The 20,300-nt window shown below is 33.8% G+C and overlaps 1 protein-coding gene across 4 annotated transcripts in view; it reads left to right on the top strand.

The window, feature by feature from the left end:
* The window catches only part of PCLO (piccolo presynaptic cytomatrix protein), a 410,245-nt gene that overhangs the window by 261,237 nt on the left and 128,708 nt on the right, over nucleotides 1-20,300 (top strand). For all 4 annotated transcript variants that reach the window (XM_057504460.1, XM_036931695.2, XM_057504459.1 and 1 more), the window contains exons 7-9: nucleotides 6,290-8,477; nucleotides 13,582-13,718; nucleotides 19,081-19,171. In XM_057504460.1, the coding sequence (XP_057360443.1) occupies nucleotides 6,290-8,477; nucleotides 13,582-13,718; nucleotides 19,081-19,171 (2,416 nt within the window). The remainder of the gene's footprint in view (nucleotides 1-6,289; nucleotides 8,478-13,581; nucleotides 13,719-19,080; nucleotides 19,172-20,300) is intronic.

Here is a 20,300-nt window from a genome sequence, read left to right as displayed (position 1 = left end):
TATTGTACTGCACAATTCAAGGGCAGGCACCGCGTCTTACTCATCATTATGATCTTAACATTCAGTGCTGTGGACAATATGAGATTTGTCTTGTTAAATATATTCTCAACTTTTAAAAAATTGTTCACTAAGCTATAGAATAGGCATTTTTGTTTTTTGTTATTACTGCTCTAATTCTTTTTTCTTCAGTTATATTTAAGATGGCAAGAATTTCTTGACTTTAATATAGAGCTTAGATATCCAACTGATCTCCTTAGTGATATTAGTCTTTAATTTCTCCAACTAAATAATTGACCTGTCCTCTTAAGGTTGTAATCTTTCTAATTACACTATTGGTACTTCTTTTGAACTCAGAGTAACAGGCAACTTTTAAAAAGAACTAGCATTTACCTGATTTTTCAGTCAGACTGACAATTCCTTACCTTCTGAACTTCTTTAGTTATTGAAGCTCTGGAAAGTTTCCCAAGGTTTTTATGGGGTAGAAATATTAATTTTCTGCACTGAGTGGAGTATTTCTCATAGTTGTGGACACCTGATTTTTTTTTTCTTCCTGTTCCCTAATAATACTATATCTTTTAAACCTGGTTGATTATCTTTTGTATATTATTTCATATTAATCCAGTAGGTAAGGATTATCCTATCTAATATAAGGGCTAATTTTATCATAAAACAGATGTATAACAAGGCAAGGTAATCTAATACATTCACATTCTTATTAACTTGCTTAGTTGTTACCCTAGCCTGGAATGTCTCTTTTACTTTCACTCTTTATCCCAAGAGTTCTCTTTTTCCAGGCACCATTCAAGTCCCAGTTCCTCTATGAAGCCTGCCTTTTCATTCAGACTAAGGCATCATGACACACAAATTCTAGCATTCCCTTCATCACCAGATATGTTAAATAGCAATCGATCCATCTCGGGATCGCTCCCTCAGGACATCACCTTGTGTATCCCCCTACATTGGTGGTTCTCAGCCAGAAACTGTTTTGCCTCCCTCACACCCTGCCTCATTTGACAGTGAGTAGTGACATTTTCAATTGACATGTGTAGGGGAGGATATGCTGATGGTATGTAGTGGGTCAAGGCCTACAATGCACAAACAGCAACCCCCCACCAACCCCAATCCAACAGAGAATCATCTGTTCAAAAATGTCATTAGTGCCAACACTGAGAAACATTAATTGATTATTTGCATTGATGCTGGACCACGAATAGCCATGGTCTACATGTGGATCCCTGACAGATTACGTGACCGCTTTCCATTCTTTTAGCCAAAACTATGTTGGCGACTATGTCATGGGACAATGTAAAGTGCTTTGCTGAAGCTCTGTAAGACTGTGTCTTTGTTTCTGTGCTATCAGTGTAGACCTCCTCATTATCACGGAAGGAAATTAAATTGGGCTACCACAATTTTCTCTTAGACAAAGCCTCACTGATTGCTACCCAGCACACTGCATTGCAGGTTATTGCCAGTGATGGCACATTTACAATGGATGGTTTGCCCTGATATTTCATGTGGTATTGGAGTTAATTTGACCAGTATGTAATAACTAGGTTGCCTTTTCAATCTGTAAAAAAGAAAAGAAAAAAAATAGGATAAATAGAGATTTCATAAAGATAGAGCTTTCAAGGTATTTTTTTCCCTATATGTTTTATTTGTTCCTCCTCGTTTCCTTTCTGTTTGTGTAGAACACTCTGGATATCTTTCCCTCTTACAGGTATCAATGCATCACTAGGCTGAAGTGATACTCTCCTGTTCAAGTTTCATCCATTCTTCAAAAAAACCTTTCTTTTATGTCTTAACCCATCATTCCTTCCCCAAGCCGAAAGAAGATTCTTCTTATTCTGAGTTCCAATACACCTTGTTTATAAACCCCTCTGATTCACCTTTTAACTTGTTATACAGATGATCTTTTAAGAGGTTCTGTTTTCTCTAGAAAATCGTATGATACTTGTCTGAATCAAAGTATCTTATCAATAAATCTATGTGGAATTATAGTGTTTAGAATTATACTATATGGAATTATACTATTTAGATAAGTATAAGGGCCTTTAAGAAAATCCTTGCTGCTTAACTGAAAGAATAAGCTTAATAATCCAAGAAATTATCATGATGAACAGCAGACATGACCATCTATATTTATAAAATGAAAAATACATTCTTAAGTCTCTATCAGTACAACAGTTGAGAAGCTTACTCTGATATTGACAAGAGCTAGGTAGCAAAGCCTGAAGTAGGTTCTTTATACAATATACTAAAAAATATTCCTAATTTATGACTTCCTTGAGAACAAGGTTTAACTTAGTTTGGTATATCTCATGCCTTTTAGCTCTGTGCCTTTAGTATCTAGAACAGTGCATTTTATGATTATACTTAGCAACTACTAGAATAAATTAGTAAATTGAATTTTGCCTAGTTTATTATATTTGGCAGTCAGTGAATAATTTTGGTGTGAAAGCTATTTTTAGCTGTTCAACTTTTGAAAGAAAAACAGATACCCTCCTTTTTTCATCCTTAGACTGAGCTGAGATTATTTTGACAAGATTAATGCACATATGTATGTTTAAAGTCCTTAGGATCATGTATCCAAATACCTTAACTATTGTTATTTTTATTAAGAGCCCTGACTCCTCAGAACAATGAAAAATTCCTTTGCCATATAGGATGCATAGTATAAATGGATCCCCTGAGAATAATGTAGTTTAAAATAACTTTGGACAGCAAAATTTATACTGGAGTGCATTTGCTGATTATCAAAATTACCTCGTAGGCATTGCAGCTGAAATTAGCTATTCTTCCAGTCTCCCTTCAGCCTCCATTCTTTTGTTCTAACTTTCTGTTTCTTTCCCTTGTCCTGCTATTTGCACAGCTATTGCAAACAATTTTAATTTTTTTTATTAAGGATACCAAATCTGTCTAAAAACAACACTTACCAAGCTAGTTGTTAAGGAAAATCTTACTGAGCAAGATTTTTCTAGATTGTCATCATCTCTAATTGTGGCCTCCAACTATATCACCTTTAATCATCATAAAATTTCTTTTATACATCTCTCAGTCTTTTCTAAGCAATTACGTTATTTTGTTTTGATTATCTGTTTTGGCACTCTGTTCTCTCATTTTACATTATTCTGATTGGATTAGAATAAAATACCCAGTTTGGAAGTCATATATGGTCTTGAAAGTCAGTTCTTTTTAAATTATAAGTTGGCAAGACATCACTTCAAATTTTCTATTATATTTCTGTCTTTCCCCTGGGATAATAACCTAATCTAGATTCTTGTTTCAGCTCACTCCTTAGATAAACCAGTAATGGAAGAATAAATATTATCCTCCTTTTACATATAAGAAAACCCAGGCCCAGGGAGTTTAAACAACTTGCTAATGATCTTATAAAAGGCAGAGCCAGGACTGAAACTCTGTGTAGTCTCTCTGAGAGACTAAGCTTCAATGATCATGTTACACTTCCTCTAATTTGAGAGGAATATAGATGGCTGAGACCTTAACAAGTCTCCAACTTTGTGACTCCTTCTCTAGTCAGAGGAAAAGCTATTTGATCACCAAATAGAGAACAGCAAAACTGTTTCCACTTCTGGAAAGACTGAGTGGTCAGCTAGGCTAAATAAATATCTAGCTTCTACCAATCAGCTTTCTCACTTGCTTCCATGACTCATACTCATGGCACTGAATTAATATGTGCATTGGATCATTAAATATTTGCAACCCTGGAGGACAATTAAAAATTGCTAACACCTGGACTGCTTTTTTAACCTGTGACTTTATATTTAAAAATTTTTTAGTTTAAGCCTATTATCTCAACTGAGAACTGTAAGCTGTTAAACAGAAATTAGGGGAAAATTGCATACAAGTATGAGCAATAAACAATATGAACTAATATCAATTTCCATTCACTTTACTAACCATTACTCTTGATGAAATAAGTAGTCTTGTGGGTCTTCATAATTTTTCCTGTGATATCATGTATACTGTCATTCCACTCACTGAATTCTAGGATATTTCACTTCTTAATTTAGAACCTTTAAAAATAATCACAAAAAGTTCTTACTTTACCCTTTCATTTCTTCGTCTTTTCATTCAACAAATATGTGCATCCATTTAATGCATGCCCTTAATATTTTTAAAATTAATTTTTAAAATGTATGTGTCATCCCAGAAATTTCTTTTCTCTATTTACTCCATTCCATAGTTACCTTCACTGTTGTGTGCTTTTTCTCTGCTAGAATCAGCATTTAGTGTTGCATTCATTGAGCGGTGTTTTTAACCTCTTTTGGTTGGAAGGAGAACTCTTACTTTGAAATGTGTTCATATTATGCAGTGCTATACCACCTTAAGGGTATACAAAGATCCATTTGTCAAACCATTTCTCAACCATAATCATGTAGTATAGGTGAACATTTTTAATTTCAAAATTCTCACATGACTAACAAATCTACCATATGTTCAAGTCAAGGAGAAAAAATGGTAGCTAATTTCAGTATCCTATTGAGCACCATTTATATTCAGAAACTGAAAAGGTTATTGTGGAAAAATGTTTAAAATATGTCTTAGTATTTGGGGAAATTAAGAAAATAATTATAACATTTCCATTTTTATTTTATTACTGTTTCATTAAGGTCAGTTAATATTAAAAAGTATGATGTGTTCATTTTTAAGATTTGTAATTTAAATTTATCAAAAATCCATAGTTTTCTGTAGAAATAGCAGATTTTGCAAGGAAATAATATGTACTGGGTACCTACAATCTGTATCAAATATTTTACACAGTTGCCTCATATGATCTTCATAACAATTCTGTGATTTAATTGTGAATAGTAAATAAAATGAAAAGAAGTGACAGTGAAAGAGAATAAATAATGTGCCAAACAGCAACTTTTGGGAGCTCTGATTCCCCATAATCCTTGAGATTTCTCTTTGAGGAAGAACAAGCTATAATTTCAAAATCACTCTCCCATATTTCAGACTCACAACCTTTATTCATTGTGGGTTTGCATCCAAATATTTTAAATTTCAGAAATACATATAAACTTCAATTGATCTTTAGGATATTGCTTTTGACTATGCTTTCTATTAAAGAAACAATTAGTGAGGGTAGATAAAGGTAGCAGAAAATTAAGACAGAAAGCAGATAAATAAAAAAAACACCAAGGAAATTAATTTGAAAATAATAGGTAGACAGTGAAAACAAAGGGTCTTGGACTAGTATAATCTAATTAATTAGACATAATTCTCATGTACTTTCCATTATTTGGATTACTATAAGGAAAAGAAAAAAAAAGCATTTTGCAAAGCATATGCAACTGGAAGGTGGAAGACCAAAGATCTAGTGATAAATACACTACTAAATGCTTGGGTAACTTTGAGTTTGTCATTTTATTGTAAGTATAAGTAGTCAAAATGATCTCTCATGGGCCCTGATATCGCATGATATTCTGAAATTGTGTGATTCTCAAGACCAGTGGTTCTTAGAATGCAAGTTTATGACAAAATAGCCAAGTGAAGTTGAAACAACTCACTAATGATACTTTATCTGCTTTAAAAAATATATATATATATTGGTGGATTTTTATTGCACCAGTTCCTTTTACTTCATGTAGAAGTTGCTAATGCATTAAGAAGTAACTAAAAGAATAATGAAGTTGAAAGAAAATATGAGCCAAATAGTCACACAAAATATGACCCAAAATAAAGATTAAATAAGAAAGTAGTTCATATTTTTCTTTTGGAGGAAAAAAAAGACATTAGAGAATTAGAGGATCTCACTTAAACACATTTCATAATTGGAATAGGAATGATCGCCACTTCAGGGGGTACAAGTAGGATTGGGAAGATAGAAGCAAATGATTGAGCTTAACAGTAAATGAGCATCTTTGACAAACGTAACTTATATTTTAGATAATACAAATGCCCTGGGAATACATTCAGTAAATTATCTTATGTGTATTAAATAGATGGAAAATGAGTTTTTGGAGTTCTCCTGAGAGACTAACTAAAATAGAAGCCCTGCCTCTCGATGAGTTTTGTGTTTGATTTCAAAACTCACTTTTAATGTTACGAAAGTTATAATAATAAATAACCAATTTGCCAAGAAAGGAAAAATTGTTTTTCAGTTAATTATATTTGTGACTAATACTTGAAATGGTATATAGAATTTTTATTTTATTATGCTATCAAAGCTGAAACATATGAAATCATTTTATTTAAATGTTAATCACAAAGCATTTTATATTTTTTTTCCCTTGATAGTAAAGTACTGTATTTTGTTTACTTATAGACAAAAGGTTCCCAAACTATGACACCCTCTGGCTCCCAGAAAAAAGTTAAGAGAACCCTGCCAAACCCACCTCCTGAGGAGACCAGCGCCGGAGCCCAGGCGGCATACAGCGCTGTGGGCACGGTTTCCAGGAGAAGGATCTGCAGAACCAACACAATGGCACGGGCCAAGATTCTCCAGGATATAGACAGAGAGCTTGATCTTGTGGAGAGGGAATCTGCAAAGCTTAGAAAGAAACAAGCCGAACTTGATGAGGAAGAAAAGGAGATCGATGCCAAGTTAAGGTACCTGGAAATGGGAATTAACAGGAGGAAAGAGGCATTATTAAAGGAGCGAGAGAAGAGGGAGCGAGCCTACCTCCAGGGTGTAGCCGAAGATCGGGATTACATGTCTGACAGTGAGGTGAGCAGCACCAGACCAGCCCGAATGGAAAGTCAGCATGGCGTGGAGCGCCCAAGAACAGCCCCCCAAGCAGAATTCAGCCAGTTTATACCACCACAGACCCAAACAGAATCTCAACTCGTTCCTCCGACAAGCCCTTATACACAATACCAATACTCTTCCCCTGCTCTTCCTACACAGGCACCCACCCCGTACACCCAACAATCCCATTTTCAGCAACAAACATTATACCATCAGCAAGTTTCACCTTATCAGACTCAGCCGTCATTCCAAGCTGTAGCAACAATGTCCTTCACTCCTCAAGCTCAACCTACACCAGCCCCACAACCATCTTATCAGCTACCATCACAGATGATGGTGATACAACAAAAGCCACATCAAACCACACTGTATTTGGAGCCCAAGATAACTTCAAACTATGAGGTGATTCGCAACCAACCCCTGATGATAGCGCCTGTTTCTACTGATAATACATACGCTGTTTCCCATCTTGGTAGTAAGTACAATAGTTTAGACTTGAGAATAGGATTGGAGGAAAGAAGTAGCATGGCGAGCAGCCCCATATCCAGCATATCAGCAGATTCTTTCTATGCAGATATTGACCATCATACTCCACGAAACTATGTCCTAATCGATGACATTGGGGAGATTACCAAAGGAACAGCAGCATTAAGCACTGCATTTAGCCTTCATGAGAAAGATCTATCGAAAACAGACCGTCTCCTTAGAACCACTGAAACACGTAGGTCTCAAGAGGTGACAGATTTTCTAGCACCTTTGCAGACTTCCTCCAGATTGCATAGTTACGTAAAAGCAGAGGAAGATCCAATGGAAGATCCTTATGAGTTAAAGCTCCTGAAACATCAGATTAAACAAGAATTCCGTAGAGGAGCAGAAAGCTTAGATCACCTGGCTGGTCTTTCTCATTATTACCATGCCGATACCAGCTACAGACATTTCCCAAAATCTGAAAAGTACAGCATCAGTAGGCTCACACTGGAGAAACAGGCAGCAAAGCAGCTGCCAGCAGCCATCCTGTACCAAAAGCAGTCAAAGCATAAGAAATCACTAATGGACCCAAAAATGTCAAAATTTTCCCCTATTCAAGAAAGTCGAGACCTTGAACCTGATTATTCGACCTACATGACTTCTAGCACTTCATCTATTGGTGGCATTTCCTCCAGAGCAAGGCTTCTTCAAGATGATATCACTTTTGGCCTTAGGAAAAATATTACAGACCAGCAGAAATTTATGGGGTCTTCTCTTGGTTCAGGACTGGGCACATTAGGAAATACCCTACGGTCGGCTCTGCAGGATGAAGCAGATAAGCCGTACGGCAGTGGCAGCAGGTCCCGACCATCTTCCAGACCTTCTTCTGTCTATGGGCTCGATTTATCAATTAAAAGAGATTCTTCCAGCTCTTCCCTAAGACTGAAAGCTCAAGAGGCTGAAGCTCTAGATGTTTCCTTCAGTCATGCATCACCTTCTGGCAGAACTAAGCCTACCAGCTTGCCAATTAGCCAGAGTAGGGGAAGAATACCAATTGTGGCCCAGAATTCTGAAGAAGAGAGTCCACTCAGTCCTGTTGGCCAGCCAATGGGGATGGCCAGGGCTGCAGCTGGACCCCTGCCACCAATATCTGCAGACACCAGGGATCAGTTTGGATCAAGTCACTCATTGCCTGAAGTTCAGCAACACATGAGAGAGGAATCACGGACTCGAGGCTATGACCGTGACATAGCGTTCATCATGGATGACTTCCAACATGCCATGTCAGACAGTGAAGGTAAATTGGGCCTCAAACTACCTTGTTACTCTCAAAACTCAAACTCTTATTTTTCTGCATGTTTAATTTTCCTTCTTCAAGGACGTATTCTACTTTTCTTGGTGCGTCTTTTGCATGTTTGCCTCAATTTTATTTATTGTAAATGGAAATTTTATCTTGTGTATAGATGTTGTAGCATGCTTTTATTTCCTTCTTTTTAATTTATTCTTTTATTGTTGTTTCTTGAGTGCTTGATTTGTCTGGTGTCCACTTTTCCGAAACCATTATCAAATAAATGTGTCAATAAAATATGGTCATCCTTTAACTACATAGTTGAAAAGTTTTTCATTGTATGTTTCTTTATTTTTTAAAATGCATTTTTAAGGTAATTGGTCAGTGTCTTTCACTTGGTGAAATTATTAAGGTTTGGAGACATTATTATTCTGCTAGACTTTGTAATAGAAAATTATTTATGTCACTTTTGTGAGATCAGTGTTCATTAATTCAAAGAATGTTATCTTTTTCAGAACTTTCAGATAGTTCCCTGATACTAGTGTAATGTAGAATTTTATAATCCTCCTTACATAAGAAGTTCATATTTCATCTCTCTCATTATGAATGCAATAATTGACAGTCTATTTATTTTACATTATATACTAGAAAGCTTAGCACTAAATATGATATGACATTTATAATCTTACCAGTCTGTATGAAATACTCTTCAGGTGTATTGAAAATGCACATGCTACTTTTGTGAGTTTACTTACTTGGAGTTTAGACCCTCCTGGTGCACCCACTCAGCCTTTTCCTTGGCTTTGCTTTTTGCATCATCCCAATTTTTTGCTCTAAATTGTTTGCTAGTTTTTCATTTTGAATAAGTGTATTAAGACAAGTATACACTTACTTAAAAACTGGCTTATGGCATTTGTTTGTTTAATCACATGGAACCATAAGGATTTTGAAAAATTGTCTATTCCAAGTCTGTTTTGAAGAAAGGGAAGAGAGATACGGGGATGTAAAGAGTCGTATTTCTGCCTGGAAGACTCATGACTTAGGATTCTTCCCCCACCCACCCCCTACCGTGGTTTACATTTGAATGTAGGTGTGGTTTGAGTCCTGGAAATAAAATGTGTTTGATCAAATAAGAGCATTATTAATTCATGCCTTTGGAGACTGCAAAGCACTAAGCTTCCTCAAACATCTCCCCTTTTAAATTTAGTATTTTCCCTGAGGACTCAGAGGAAAATGTGTTTCCATGAAAAAAGATTTTCTTTCTGCTTCTGTATGTAGACACCAATATGATTTTAGAAGTTCAAATCTAGATTTGAACAAGACTAAAAGTAATTACTGGATCTGAAGGAGGACAAACTGCCTTTCCTAGTGAAATTCCAACAAACTAATCACTTTCTGACCAGTTTTCTTCTCTACAGGCTATTGGATTGACCATTTTTATTGATAATTAGTCAATAAATAAAACACTCTGTGTATTTTTTTATTTAGCCACTTGTTGGAATGACCCTACATTGTTCGACAAAAGTTATGATATTATGTAGAAAGTCTTTCTTTTTTCTTTTTTACTTTCTTCACAATCCACATTTTACACACATTTTATATATATAAAATGATGGCTGCAGAAGAATAAATAAGCACTTCAACAATCCTATCAGTAAAATAACAAAAACTCTAACAGGTTTATGGCATAACTAAAGGCTGTTCTGCGCATGATGAGCATACATTTGAAGAGAATTTGACAAATCCATTTATTCATCACATGTGTATTGTCATCATAATGCCTGACACACAACTCTTTCTAGATATTTAGAATATCTAAATGTGGCATTTATTTACATGCAGTCATATAAAAATAACCCAATATTTTATTCATCATGTGTTTGGAAGATATGTACTTACAATCATCAAGGACTATATGAAAAAATTTTTTTTGGTAAAGTAAATGAAGACACATGCAGCAGACAAAATTATGAAGTATAAAGATAGTAAAGAAGTAAGTCAAATGAAATTTAGATGAAATTAAACTAAAATATTTAAAAATTAAGCTGATGAGAAATTTAGTAATAAAAATGATGTTGATACATAATCAGACAAAAGACAACTATAAAAAATTAAATTACATATGTAATATGTGTGTGAATTATAGTGATTATCTTTAAGAGGTGTATGTTTTAAAGTGTTATGTATGTTCTTTGCTTTTATATCACCTAAACATATTACTTTCTTCAGGTGAGCATTGGCCTACTTTTCTTTTGAGATCTTGGATTCCTTGTGTAAGGGAAAAAGTGGAAATTGTTTTTCCCAGTCATATAACTCATTTTGGAACTCAGTAAATATTAAGGATTTTTAAAAATTATTTTTACCAAATACATGCTATGTCTGTATCTGAATGTTACTAAGAAAAATTTGAAAACTATAACATTCCAACAAGTTATTTAGTTTCATGTAGACAAAGCAATTTAATTTATTTCAAATTGTTGTGTACTTTTTATAAATTCAGTTAAACTCTAGGTTATAGACTATAAGATGTCTTTCAAATATGTTCTACATAACTCTAGGTTTTTTTGAAATAGGTTACTTGAGAGTAAGTCTAGGTAAGCAAAATTTACATTGCTTAATATTTATAGCCCATCAGCTATGTGCGTGAATGGTTGACTGGGTAAATACAGAGCAGGAAGCCTTTCCTCTGGAGCAGATTGGAGGGAAACTAAGCCAGAAACAGCCAAGTTATAGTTCTTTCTCCAACCACAAATATTTTGTTGAAAACATTCTTTCAAAGTATACTCTATGCAAAAAAAAAAAAAACTTCAGATTTTTTAAAAATTTCAACCAATATTTTATACAGAATAGAATTAAGCTATTCATGTAACTGTTGCCTGTGAATAATGGTAGACCCAAAAATAGCTTACTCATATTTTACATTTAAGAATTCAAAAAAAATTATCAGTTTAAAAAAAAGGGGATGTTAATCTTCAGCAAATCATTTAAACTAATTTGGAAAATGTTATTAGTATAAAATTAAATTTTTAAAGTAAAGATCTACCATGGCAGATAAGACAAGTGCAGTTACAATTAGCATTTATGTCCCACTTGCTATAAATGATAGACAGAATCCAATATAAAAGCAGTTTTATCAATTTTGTTTGCTGTTGGTTAATCTATATATTCCTATCCAAAGCATGGTAGAAATCCTTAGTTATATACAGAATTATTATAAGAAGTAAGAGGCAAAGTGTAATCAGAAATGGAAATAAATTGACAAAATTTAAATCAGGTTGAGATTCTGCCTTATTTGTGTACATACAACCAAGGAAACATGTTTTAAAAGATTGTATTTCAAAAGTAATTAGCAGTTACGTATTCAGGTGAAATCTTGTATATATACATTATCCAAGATATTCATTTATTAGAATCAGTATAGATTTTTTCTTTTTGTGAGGAATATATGATAAAGATATATCAGAAGTAAGATAAAATAAGTTAGTGTTGTTAGGGATAATCTAGTAAGTTTTTAGAGACTCATGATTAGTGGATTTGTTTTGTAGTTGCTTATCAAATTTCTACTGAATTAAATTTTTTTCATAAATTTAGGCACTTGGTGTCATGTTAAAACTATGAAAAAACATAGTAAGTGTCAAGAAAATCTATTACTGAGGTTCAAGGGACAAATTAATATTTATTTTGAAAAGGAATATGTGAGCCTTGCCCTCAAGCAGCTTAGAATCTAATAGGGGAGCCCAGACAAGCACATACACACGATAAACCAGATATGTACCACTGTATTTCCTCAAATCTAAGACCAGCTAAATTGTGACACATCGTCTACCATTCCATATTTACTGGTGGCAATGATGTGGTTAATCAGCAGCACTGACCCAGATCGCAGGAGGTCTAGAGGTGAGTCATGGTGTACAGCTGTGGGATTGCCAGCCCTGCCAATAAAGAAGTAATGGAGATTGCCCAGGGAAAAAGTCTTGGGAGAAAGTTTTGGTAAGAGAAGACAATCCAGGATGTAGACAGAAAAAGAAAACTAAAATGAGATAGAGAAGAACTCAGGAGGTTGGCACTGCAGACACTAGAGTTTCAAGAAAGCAGAAGTTGACAGCATTATCAACAAATCTTTCAGGATGAGCAGGGCTGCTCCATCTGCCATTTAGGAACAACAATCTATTTCCAAGGACTATTAGGAATTTTTTTTTTTACAAACAATAAAACTTCATATAAAGTCAAATTCTGTATATTAAGTAAAGTAGGAATTTTGGTTGCTAACTAATAATTTTTGAAACCCTTGTAATGAACTGAGTGGGATGAAAAAAATTAAATAGTAATGATGTACTTGAATATGGTTGCGTTTTCAAAAAAATATTTTAAGATGTCAAGTTTTGTCACTGCATAAGTACAAAAAGCCACCAGTCAACTCTTCAAATTTCTAAATAACAGAAAATCATTGTTTAATATTTATTAAGAAATTCTAAATGATATATTTTAATATCAGGCACCCAGGTGGCATGGTGTGCTTGTCCCTAGCAATAATACCTGGGATATTCTTAACAATCAACGTTGTTGTCATTTATTTATGAATGTCATAGCAATGTCATGTTTTAAAAAATATTTAATGCTTAAAGCCAGCAGCCACATATTGGTACTGGTTTAACAGTGGGAAAGTAACAGAATCATCTGTACTCAAAAAAGTACATTTTCCTTAGCAATGGTGGGTGGTACATAGTGGAGAAAGGTGAGGAGATGGGAACCAAGGGACTGAGGTGGATTAAAATGACTTCTGAGAAATAATCATTTGTTCATTTATTTATTCAATTACTATCTAAATTTCTCTTTTTTCCCTCCTGATTTGAAATTTTTCTTTTATTTACTTCTTTTTTTTTTTTATTGTTCTGAGAAGTTGCCCAAGTGTCTAGGTCATTTATTATAGGTTATTCCATGGTACAAAATTTTCAACTTAATCAATGATTTTTCTCATCCCTTTGGGCATTGTGTTTGAAATGCATGAGTGGTTAACAAGCCTGGAGCATGTTGGTTCTTCAGAATATCTACTTTCCCCCATCATCCATATTAGTTGGGGTTGCAATGTTTGATATTTCCTTGGTCTCCAAAGCCTATCACCTGCGTCGTGAAGAAACAGATTGGTTTGACAAACCCAGGGAGTCTCGTTTGGATAATGGACATGGTCTGGATAGAAAACTACCAGAAAGATTGGTCCACTCTAGACCACTCAGTCAACATCAAGAGCAAGTAAGTGAATTATTGAACAATCTCTCTTAGATTTATCCCCCCAACACAGACATACACACACACACACAAAACACAACCAATTCAGGTTAGCATGGTCTCAGTTATTCTAAAATGCATGTGACTTTTGTCAATCAAGTTCACAATGACTTTATTTTCAGGAACATAAAGTAGTAAGTGCCTTGCTTCACCAGGCATGACATCTCAACCCTGTAGCACAGCTGTGAATGTTTCTACCAGGCAATTTAAGTGGTTCATTCCTCCAAAAGATAATTAAGTTTGTACAATATACCCAGCACTGCTGTACAAGGAGAATGCATGAAATTCCTGAAGAGCTTATAGAATACTGGGTGAGATGGAATTGGATAGTTTAAGATACATGAGGAGATCAACAGTTGGATAAACTGAGGGAGATTTCCCTGGTCAGCCATGCGGCCATAAATCAATAGCCTTAACAGATCAGATATTTGCAGACGATGTACTCATAATCATTAAAACACCCACAAAAGAGATGGTTGACTAATTTTTAATGTACATTAACTCCTAAATCATCCTGTGTTGGCTAGTAATTTGTTGATATAGAAGACATAATGCTTTGAACAATGAAGATGAACCATATGAGTGATTATAATTTCAGTATTTGTCACATTAAGATGTAAAGGAAAAGACTAACAAATATATAAGTACTGTCTAAAAGATAATATTTATACTCTTAGATGTGATTTCTTTCTAAACAGTTTCAGTTTTCATGGACCAATTTCTAGCTGTTGAATAGAATTTCCTTTTCTCAGGATTTTGTTCTGTTTTTCTATATGCTGTCATATTTTCTAGATCTTGGGATTCTTCTCTAGATATTGTAAATACTCTGTTTATTTTTTTTATATCTTTAGTAAGTTTTTGGTTTAGGGTGGGTTTACCTCTATAAAATATCAGTATACTTCCTTTTCTTTGTATTTCACCTTAATGTCTCAGACTACTGAATTATACTTTTATTAGCTTATCTTGTTATTCTTAAAATTGCATTAGTAGTTTATTTCAATTTATCAAATTTCAGTCTCATCAAATAGATCTGGCTGGAGAATGAGAAAAATGAATGAAATTCTGAACATGTTTTAAAATGTAAATTTACCTCTTTTTATCAACAATTACTAAAAAATTTTTCAGCTGAAAATAACTTCCTTGAATATATTTTATTATTAGAATTCTCTCTATATTGACTTACTTTTATATCTTACCTGTCTCATTTGTTTCTTTGAAGTTTAACATTTCCAAAACCTAGATAGAGCCAGTGAAAATACCCTCTAAAAAAATCCCAATAAGATTAAATACATAATTTCACAGCTAAAAAATAACAATTTCCATATAGTTATTTCCTGACACTACTAATTCCATGGATACTCAGGTTAGTCTTGTTCAACTAATTTATCCAAATAATACTTTTTGATGATACATTTTAAAGCAATCTGTGTCCACCTCAAAAAAATGTTTTCTAAAATCCTATTATTTTATATGTACATGAAACATTAAAAGCCCTAATGACATTTTTGTTCCTAATCTTCTGTTACTAAATCAACAGATTTATGATTTTGATCCACTGAGCATATAGTGCATTATGTTTAAAAATATATACTTATAGACCAACATAATGCCAAAATTATACAGAGAGGGTATATTTAAAGTCATTTAATGAATTTCTTGCCATTTTTCATAAAGAAGACAATGTAAGTATCCTCATTAGATTTATATGTAGGCGAATGTAATAAAGTAATGTCTATTTTCTAGCTAATGATTAGTTTTGTATTTTTATAATTTTTTCATTTTTATTTTGATATCTAACATACAAACAAAATACTGTATATCCATTTCTGGAAACTGCAAATATATAGATTTATAAACTAGTTATAAAGTGAACAGCCATATAACCACAACACAGACCAAGAAAAAGGAATATTGCCTGCCCTCAGAAGCCCCAATGTGCCCCTTCCAGATTGTAATCCTCAATGTCCCCAAACATATGCTTTGATTACATTTATATGAAGTTCAAAATTCATGGTTTTTGCATTAATATTTATCTTTATTGTTTCCCTCATAAACTCATTATAACTACATTTTGGTCTGGAGAGAATAGCAATATAGCATTCTCATTTTACTCACCTCTTTGCGTCTGTAATCATAAAAAGGTGATATAGAGCTCTTGGTACCAATAAACCCAGATGCTTTTATTTGAAAATTTATGCATACCAGGAATTTATGCTCATAAAATTCTCTGAAGGCAAAAATAATAAAACCAATTTGACTAATGAATGCAAAACTAATTTATCTGCTTTTAGAAATACCTTATGTAAAACATACATTAGTCAAAAAAAATCCTAAATGTTTATTAGTCTCAAAATCATATTAACTATAAAAATAACCCTCATGCAAATCTGTATTTGTTTCCTTTCAGATACGTATATGTTATATGCAAATATATGCATATATGCATGTATGTTCCGTGGAAACTCAACTCTTGCTTTGTAAATTGAATAGCTCACCAGGCCTCTTTAAAAAAATTTTTCCTCAGTTACTTCATCTTTAAATAGGGCTAATAACCCTCCCATGGTAGGTGTAAAGGTCAACACTTCTTGACCAGTATAGAATGCCTCCACTGTTCACGCTAATGCCCACACCTTCTGCAAAGCCCCATCCCTGACACCACCAGTGCCTCCCTACAAATCTGGGACAAGTGTCCTTCCTTTGTGCTCAGGTACTGCATGCATCATGTTCCGGTGAGCTCCTATAGAGGAGAGTCTCCCTCTTCATCCACCACCAGATATACCTCAAGTGTTAGCACAGTGCTTGCATCCCCCAGAAGGGCACTGTCTATGCTGCATGTAGCATGCATGGTATTTGAGTGAGGAAAAGGATGCCTATCTGTGTAAAAGATAGCCTAACACAAAAGTTTATTATTTCAGAAGTATGAAGATTGAATTCATGAAAATAAATCCTTTTGAAATACTTGTAGGTAGGGAAGAGGAAGAATCCTTTTTCTAGGAGGCATAAAGGTGGTAGTTCTGCTAGTGCAGAAGCACCAGATGACAGAGGCAGCAGAGGCCAGCCTCCTGAGGAGAGGTCAGGGTGCTGTTGGCAGCAGTCCTGCCCTCCGGCCTTATCCACGCACTCCTTGGGCAGAAGCAGTGCCTGCTCTGAAACCCCCTTGCCACAAACTCAACATACGTCTACAAGGGTTAGGAAAAAGCCAAGATCCAGCTATGTGGGAGATGGATGACTCTGCTTTCTACAGACTCTTGGTCACATTGATCATAATTGTGGCAGTTTAATGTTTTCAATTTGCTAAGTGAATTCATGAAGCTGGTTGTAGGCAAGCTCTGAAACTACAGAGACTCTTTGAGATGCCCTTACCATTTACAAAAATAATGATTACTGTCCCTTCTACTAATGTCATCATAGATACAATCAAAAGGCAATACTGGCCAGCTTATAAAACTGGTGAGAAATTTGAGAGACTTTACTGTTGTAGATTGTGCAGTAGGTAGACCACGAGATTACATCAACTTCTCCCTTGTCTGGGGAATTGGAAAGAATAGCAAAAGACAAAGTTCTGTTTTCTTAGTTTATCTTTGGCCAAGTGGAAAAAAAGGGACTTTTTCAAATTAAATAATGTATGAAAATCAAAGATATTTGAAGTAACATTGAAAGAATATCCACCAATTTTAAATATCTATAGTGCCAGAGTAAAGTTTTATATACAATAGTTGTAGAATTTTCAATACACATGATTTAACTTTTAGTAAAAAAGATCTGTAAATGCAGATCAGGGGAGGAAGGAGAAGACTAGAAGAGAAGAATGAGAAAATATGAAAGCAGAAAAGAGGGGAGAGAGAAAAAGGGGATAACAACAAGCAAAAGAGGGAGAAAGAAGGAAAATAGACACATTGTTATAAACAAGATTTTCAGTGGCTTACAAATGTAGCATTGGTATGTATGATCTATAGGTTGACAAACTCTACTGACCATAATATTTTTATAATCTTAGAAACAATATTTTTTACTTTTTACTTTTCAGTATTCACATTATGTCTGGATTAACAGGATTATGATATTTTTGGGGGGTATTTATGTTCATCAGAAACCTGACTAAGCTTATTCTTCCCAGAAGAGAATAAAAGCTAAAGGATATGATTTAAGCTTGCCTTTTTTTCCATACATATTTTACTTTCAACATGTAGAATTCTAACAGCTTCACAGCTGACTTTACAAAAGCACATTAAAATCACACAGGTATTTAAGGAATCTTTCTTCACGAAATGTACATCTCTTTGATTCTAAATTCTGTTTAATGTTTTGGTTTAGAATTCTCACATACTTCTTAAATCTGTTCTGAAATGGGTAGTGTTGAATGTCTCCACTTAACTTACTTTCATTTGTAATTTTAGTCAAAATTTTTCCTAAGGTGCTGCAATTACAAGATTCCATGCTAATAAAGTCCTGTTGATATAGATACAATGAAATATTCCACTATTTCTGTCTCTCATTTTATCGGTTTGTTATAAATTAAAGGTCTATGAATGTAATGCACAAGTTTGCATTCACTACTTTACTTTTGTTTCAGAAATCTCATTTCTCATATTCAAGTCTCAATAATGAGAATTGAAATCACAAATTTGCAACAATAGTTTGAAGTGTTTCTTCTTTTTCCAGAAGGAACATCAACAGTAAATGAGAATGCCATCAAGAACACAATTCTGAATACAAAGAAGGCTTCACAAAGTATTAGAATGAGCACTTTATTTATTTGTACAGAATTAGCCTCAGCATCCAGTGTACATTGAAACTTCTAGTAGGTGTGTTCAGCAAAAGCACGATCCTGCAATAAACTTAAAGCAAGACAAATAAAAGTAATCCTATTATAGTGATAAAGATGTGGAGTATGAGGATCTTCTCTGGCTTTTCTCCCTTTGTATCACTTAATTGCTAGGAAAATTAAAAATACCTTTCCATTCCTAGGCCATCTGAAGCAAAATACGCAGCTGTCAGTTTTCCATATATGTTCTCTGTCCACTGTCATCACTGTTTACGCTGTGATGCAGTAACATACATCCTTTAGAACCTATTACATGTGCTTATTAATTTCCTGAACACAACAAATCAGTTTGCAAGATAAATTGCTTATCAATATGAAGACCGTAATGAGTGCAGAAACAGATAATATAATTATATAGCGCAAAATGCTTAAGGTGTGATCATTTGACAATCTTAATTTATTTTCATTGATTCAATGTGTTTTTTTAAAAAAACAAGTCTATGTATATTGAATTTTAAGTATCTTTAACATTGATTTTTCACTTCATCACATGTATGTCAGATTTTACAGATGAACGGAAAGACCGTGCACTACATCTTTCCTCATGCAAGGATAAAAATAACAAGAGACTCTAAGGATCACACAGTTTCAGGTAAAGGAAATCAAATAACCTAGTCCTTTTTATTTTAATGCTGTGTTGAGATATGTATTTGGTTCTCAGTTTAGATGACTCATTAACTTTTAGAGAACGTTTTTGTATAAAAATTATTTTGGAAACTATCAAAAGGTAAGCTATGCATTTGAACATGAAAGACTGCAATTGCATGATTATTAATATGACAAATTGCTTGATGGTGCATATTTAGATCATTCTTTAACCGCATTTTTAAAAATGTACATGGCAGTACAGTGCTCCATAATTATTGCTCTATTGAGTAGTATGGTCACTAATTTTAGAACTTTAGACCATTCTTATACAGGAAGTAAAAAACTATATTGGATTCTTCTAGGAAATACATTTTCCTGTACCTTGTCAATTGTACATTATCACTTAAGCAGAATTTTTGTATGTTTGTGTGTGTCCTTCTGTAAACCAAAGCTTATGACTGAATTTTAAAACTCTTTTATTTTGAAATAATTTTGGACCCTCCTAAAATAACTCTGTTTTGGAAAGGTAATAGGATTTTTATATTATAAGTCACAACTTCTATTATTTAAATCTGGAGAACAAAATATAAATTTTGTCAAAGTTAATTTTTAAAATATGAATAATACCTATATTCTCACTCAGTTGTATTCTTTGGTTCATAGACACTGCATATCAACAGAAAATCTTCATAAATATACATGCATATGTATGGATATATGTATAGGTAGTGTATCTAACATGGTATGTGTCCTGGAGGGTTTTTTTTTTCAATGTCTGATATGAAAAAAGAACAAAAAGAGGTCCTTGTTTTTTTCAGAGGCTTGTTATTTATTGTTCTGTACAGATTTTAGACTATGGAGTATGTGAATGTGGAACAGGCTTTGCTTTGAGCAATTTTCCTCTCTTTATTTTCATACAGAGTGAATCGATTAGGAATCTAATTTTGTTTTCCTTTTAAGATTGGGTAATTTTTCTTCTGCCAGAAACAGATAATTCAACCTTTCATAGTTTTATTGCAGGCAGACTATATTTTAAGTACTGATGAAAATTCCAGGGGTGAATCTTAAAATCCAGAGGTTCTTTTTTGTAGAAATAATTACTTGCTACAAACTATTTCAATTCCCTGCAGTTC

The sequence above is a fragment of the Manis pentadactyla genome, chromosome 7, assembly GCF_030020395.1.
Source record: "Manis pentadactyla isolate mManPen7 chromosome 7, mManPen7.hap1, whole genome shotgun sequence".
NCBI classification, from domain to species: Eukaryota; Metazoa; Chordata; class Mammalia; order Pholidota; family Manidae; genus Manis; species Manis pentadactyla.
This window is presented reverse-complemented; position numbering and strand designations above follow the sequence as displayed.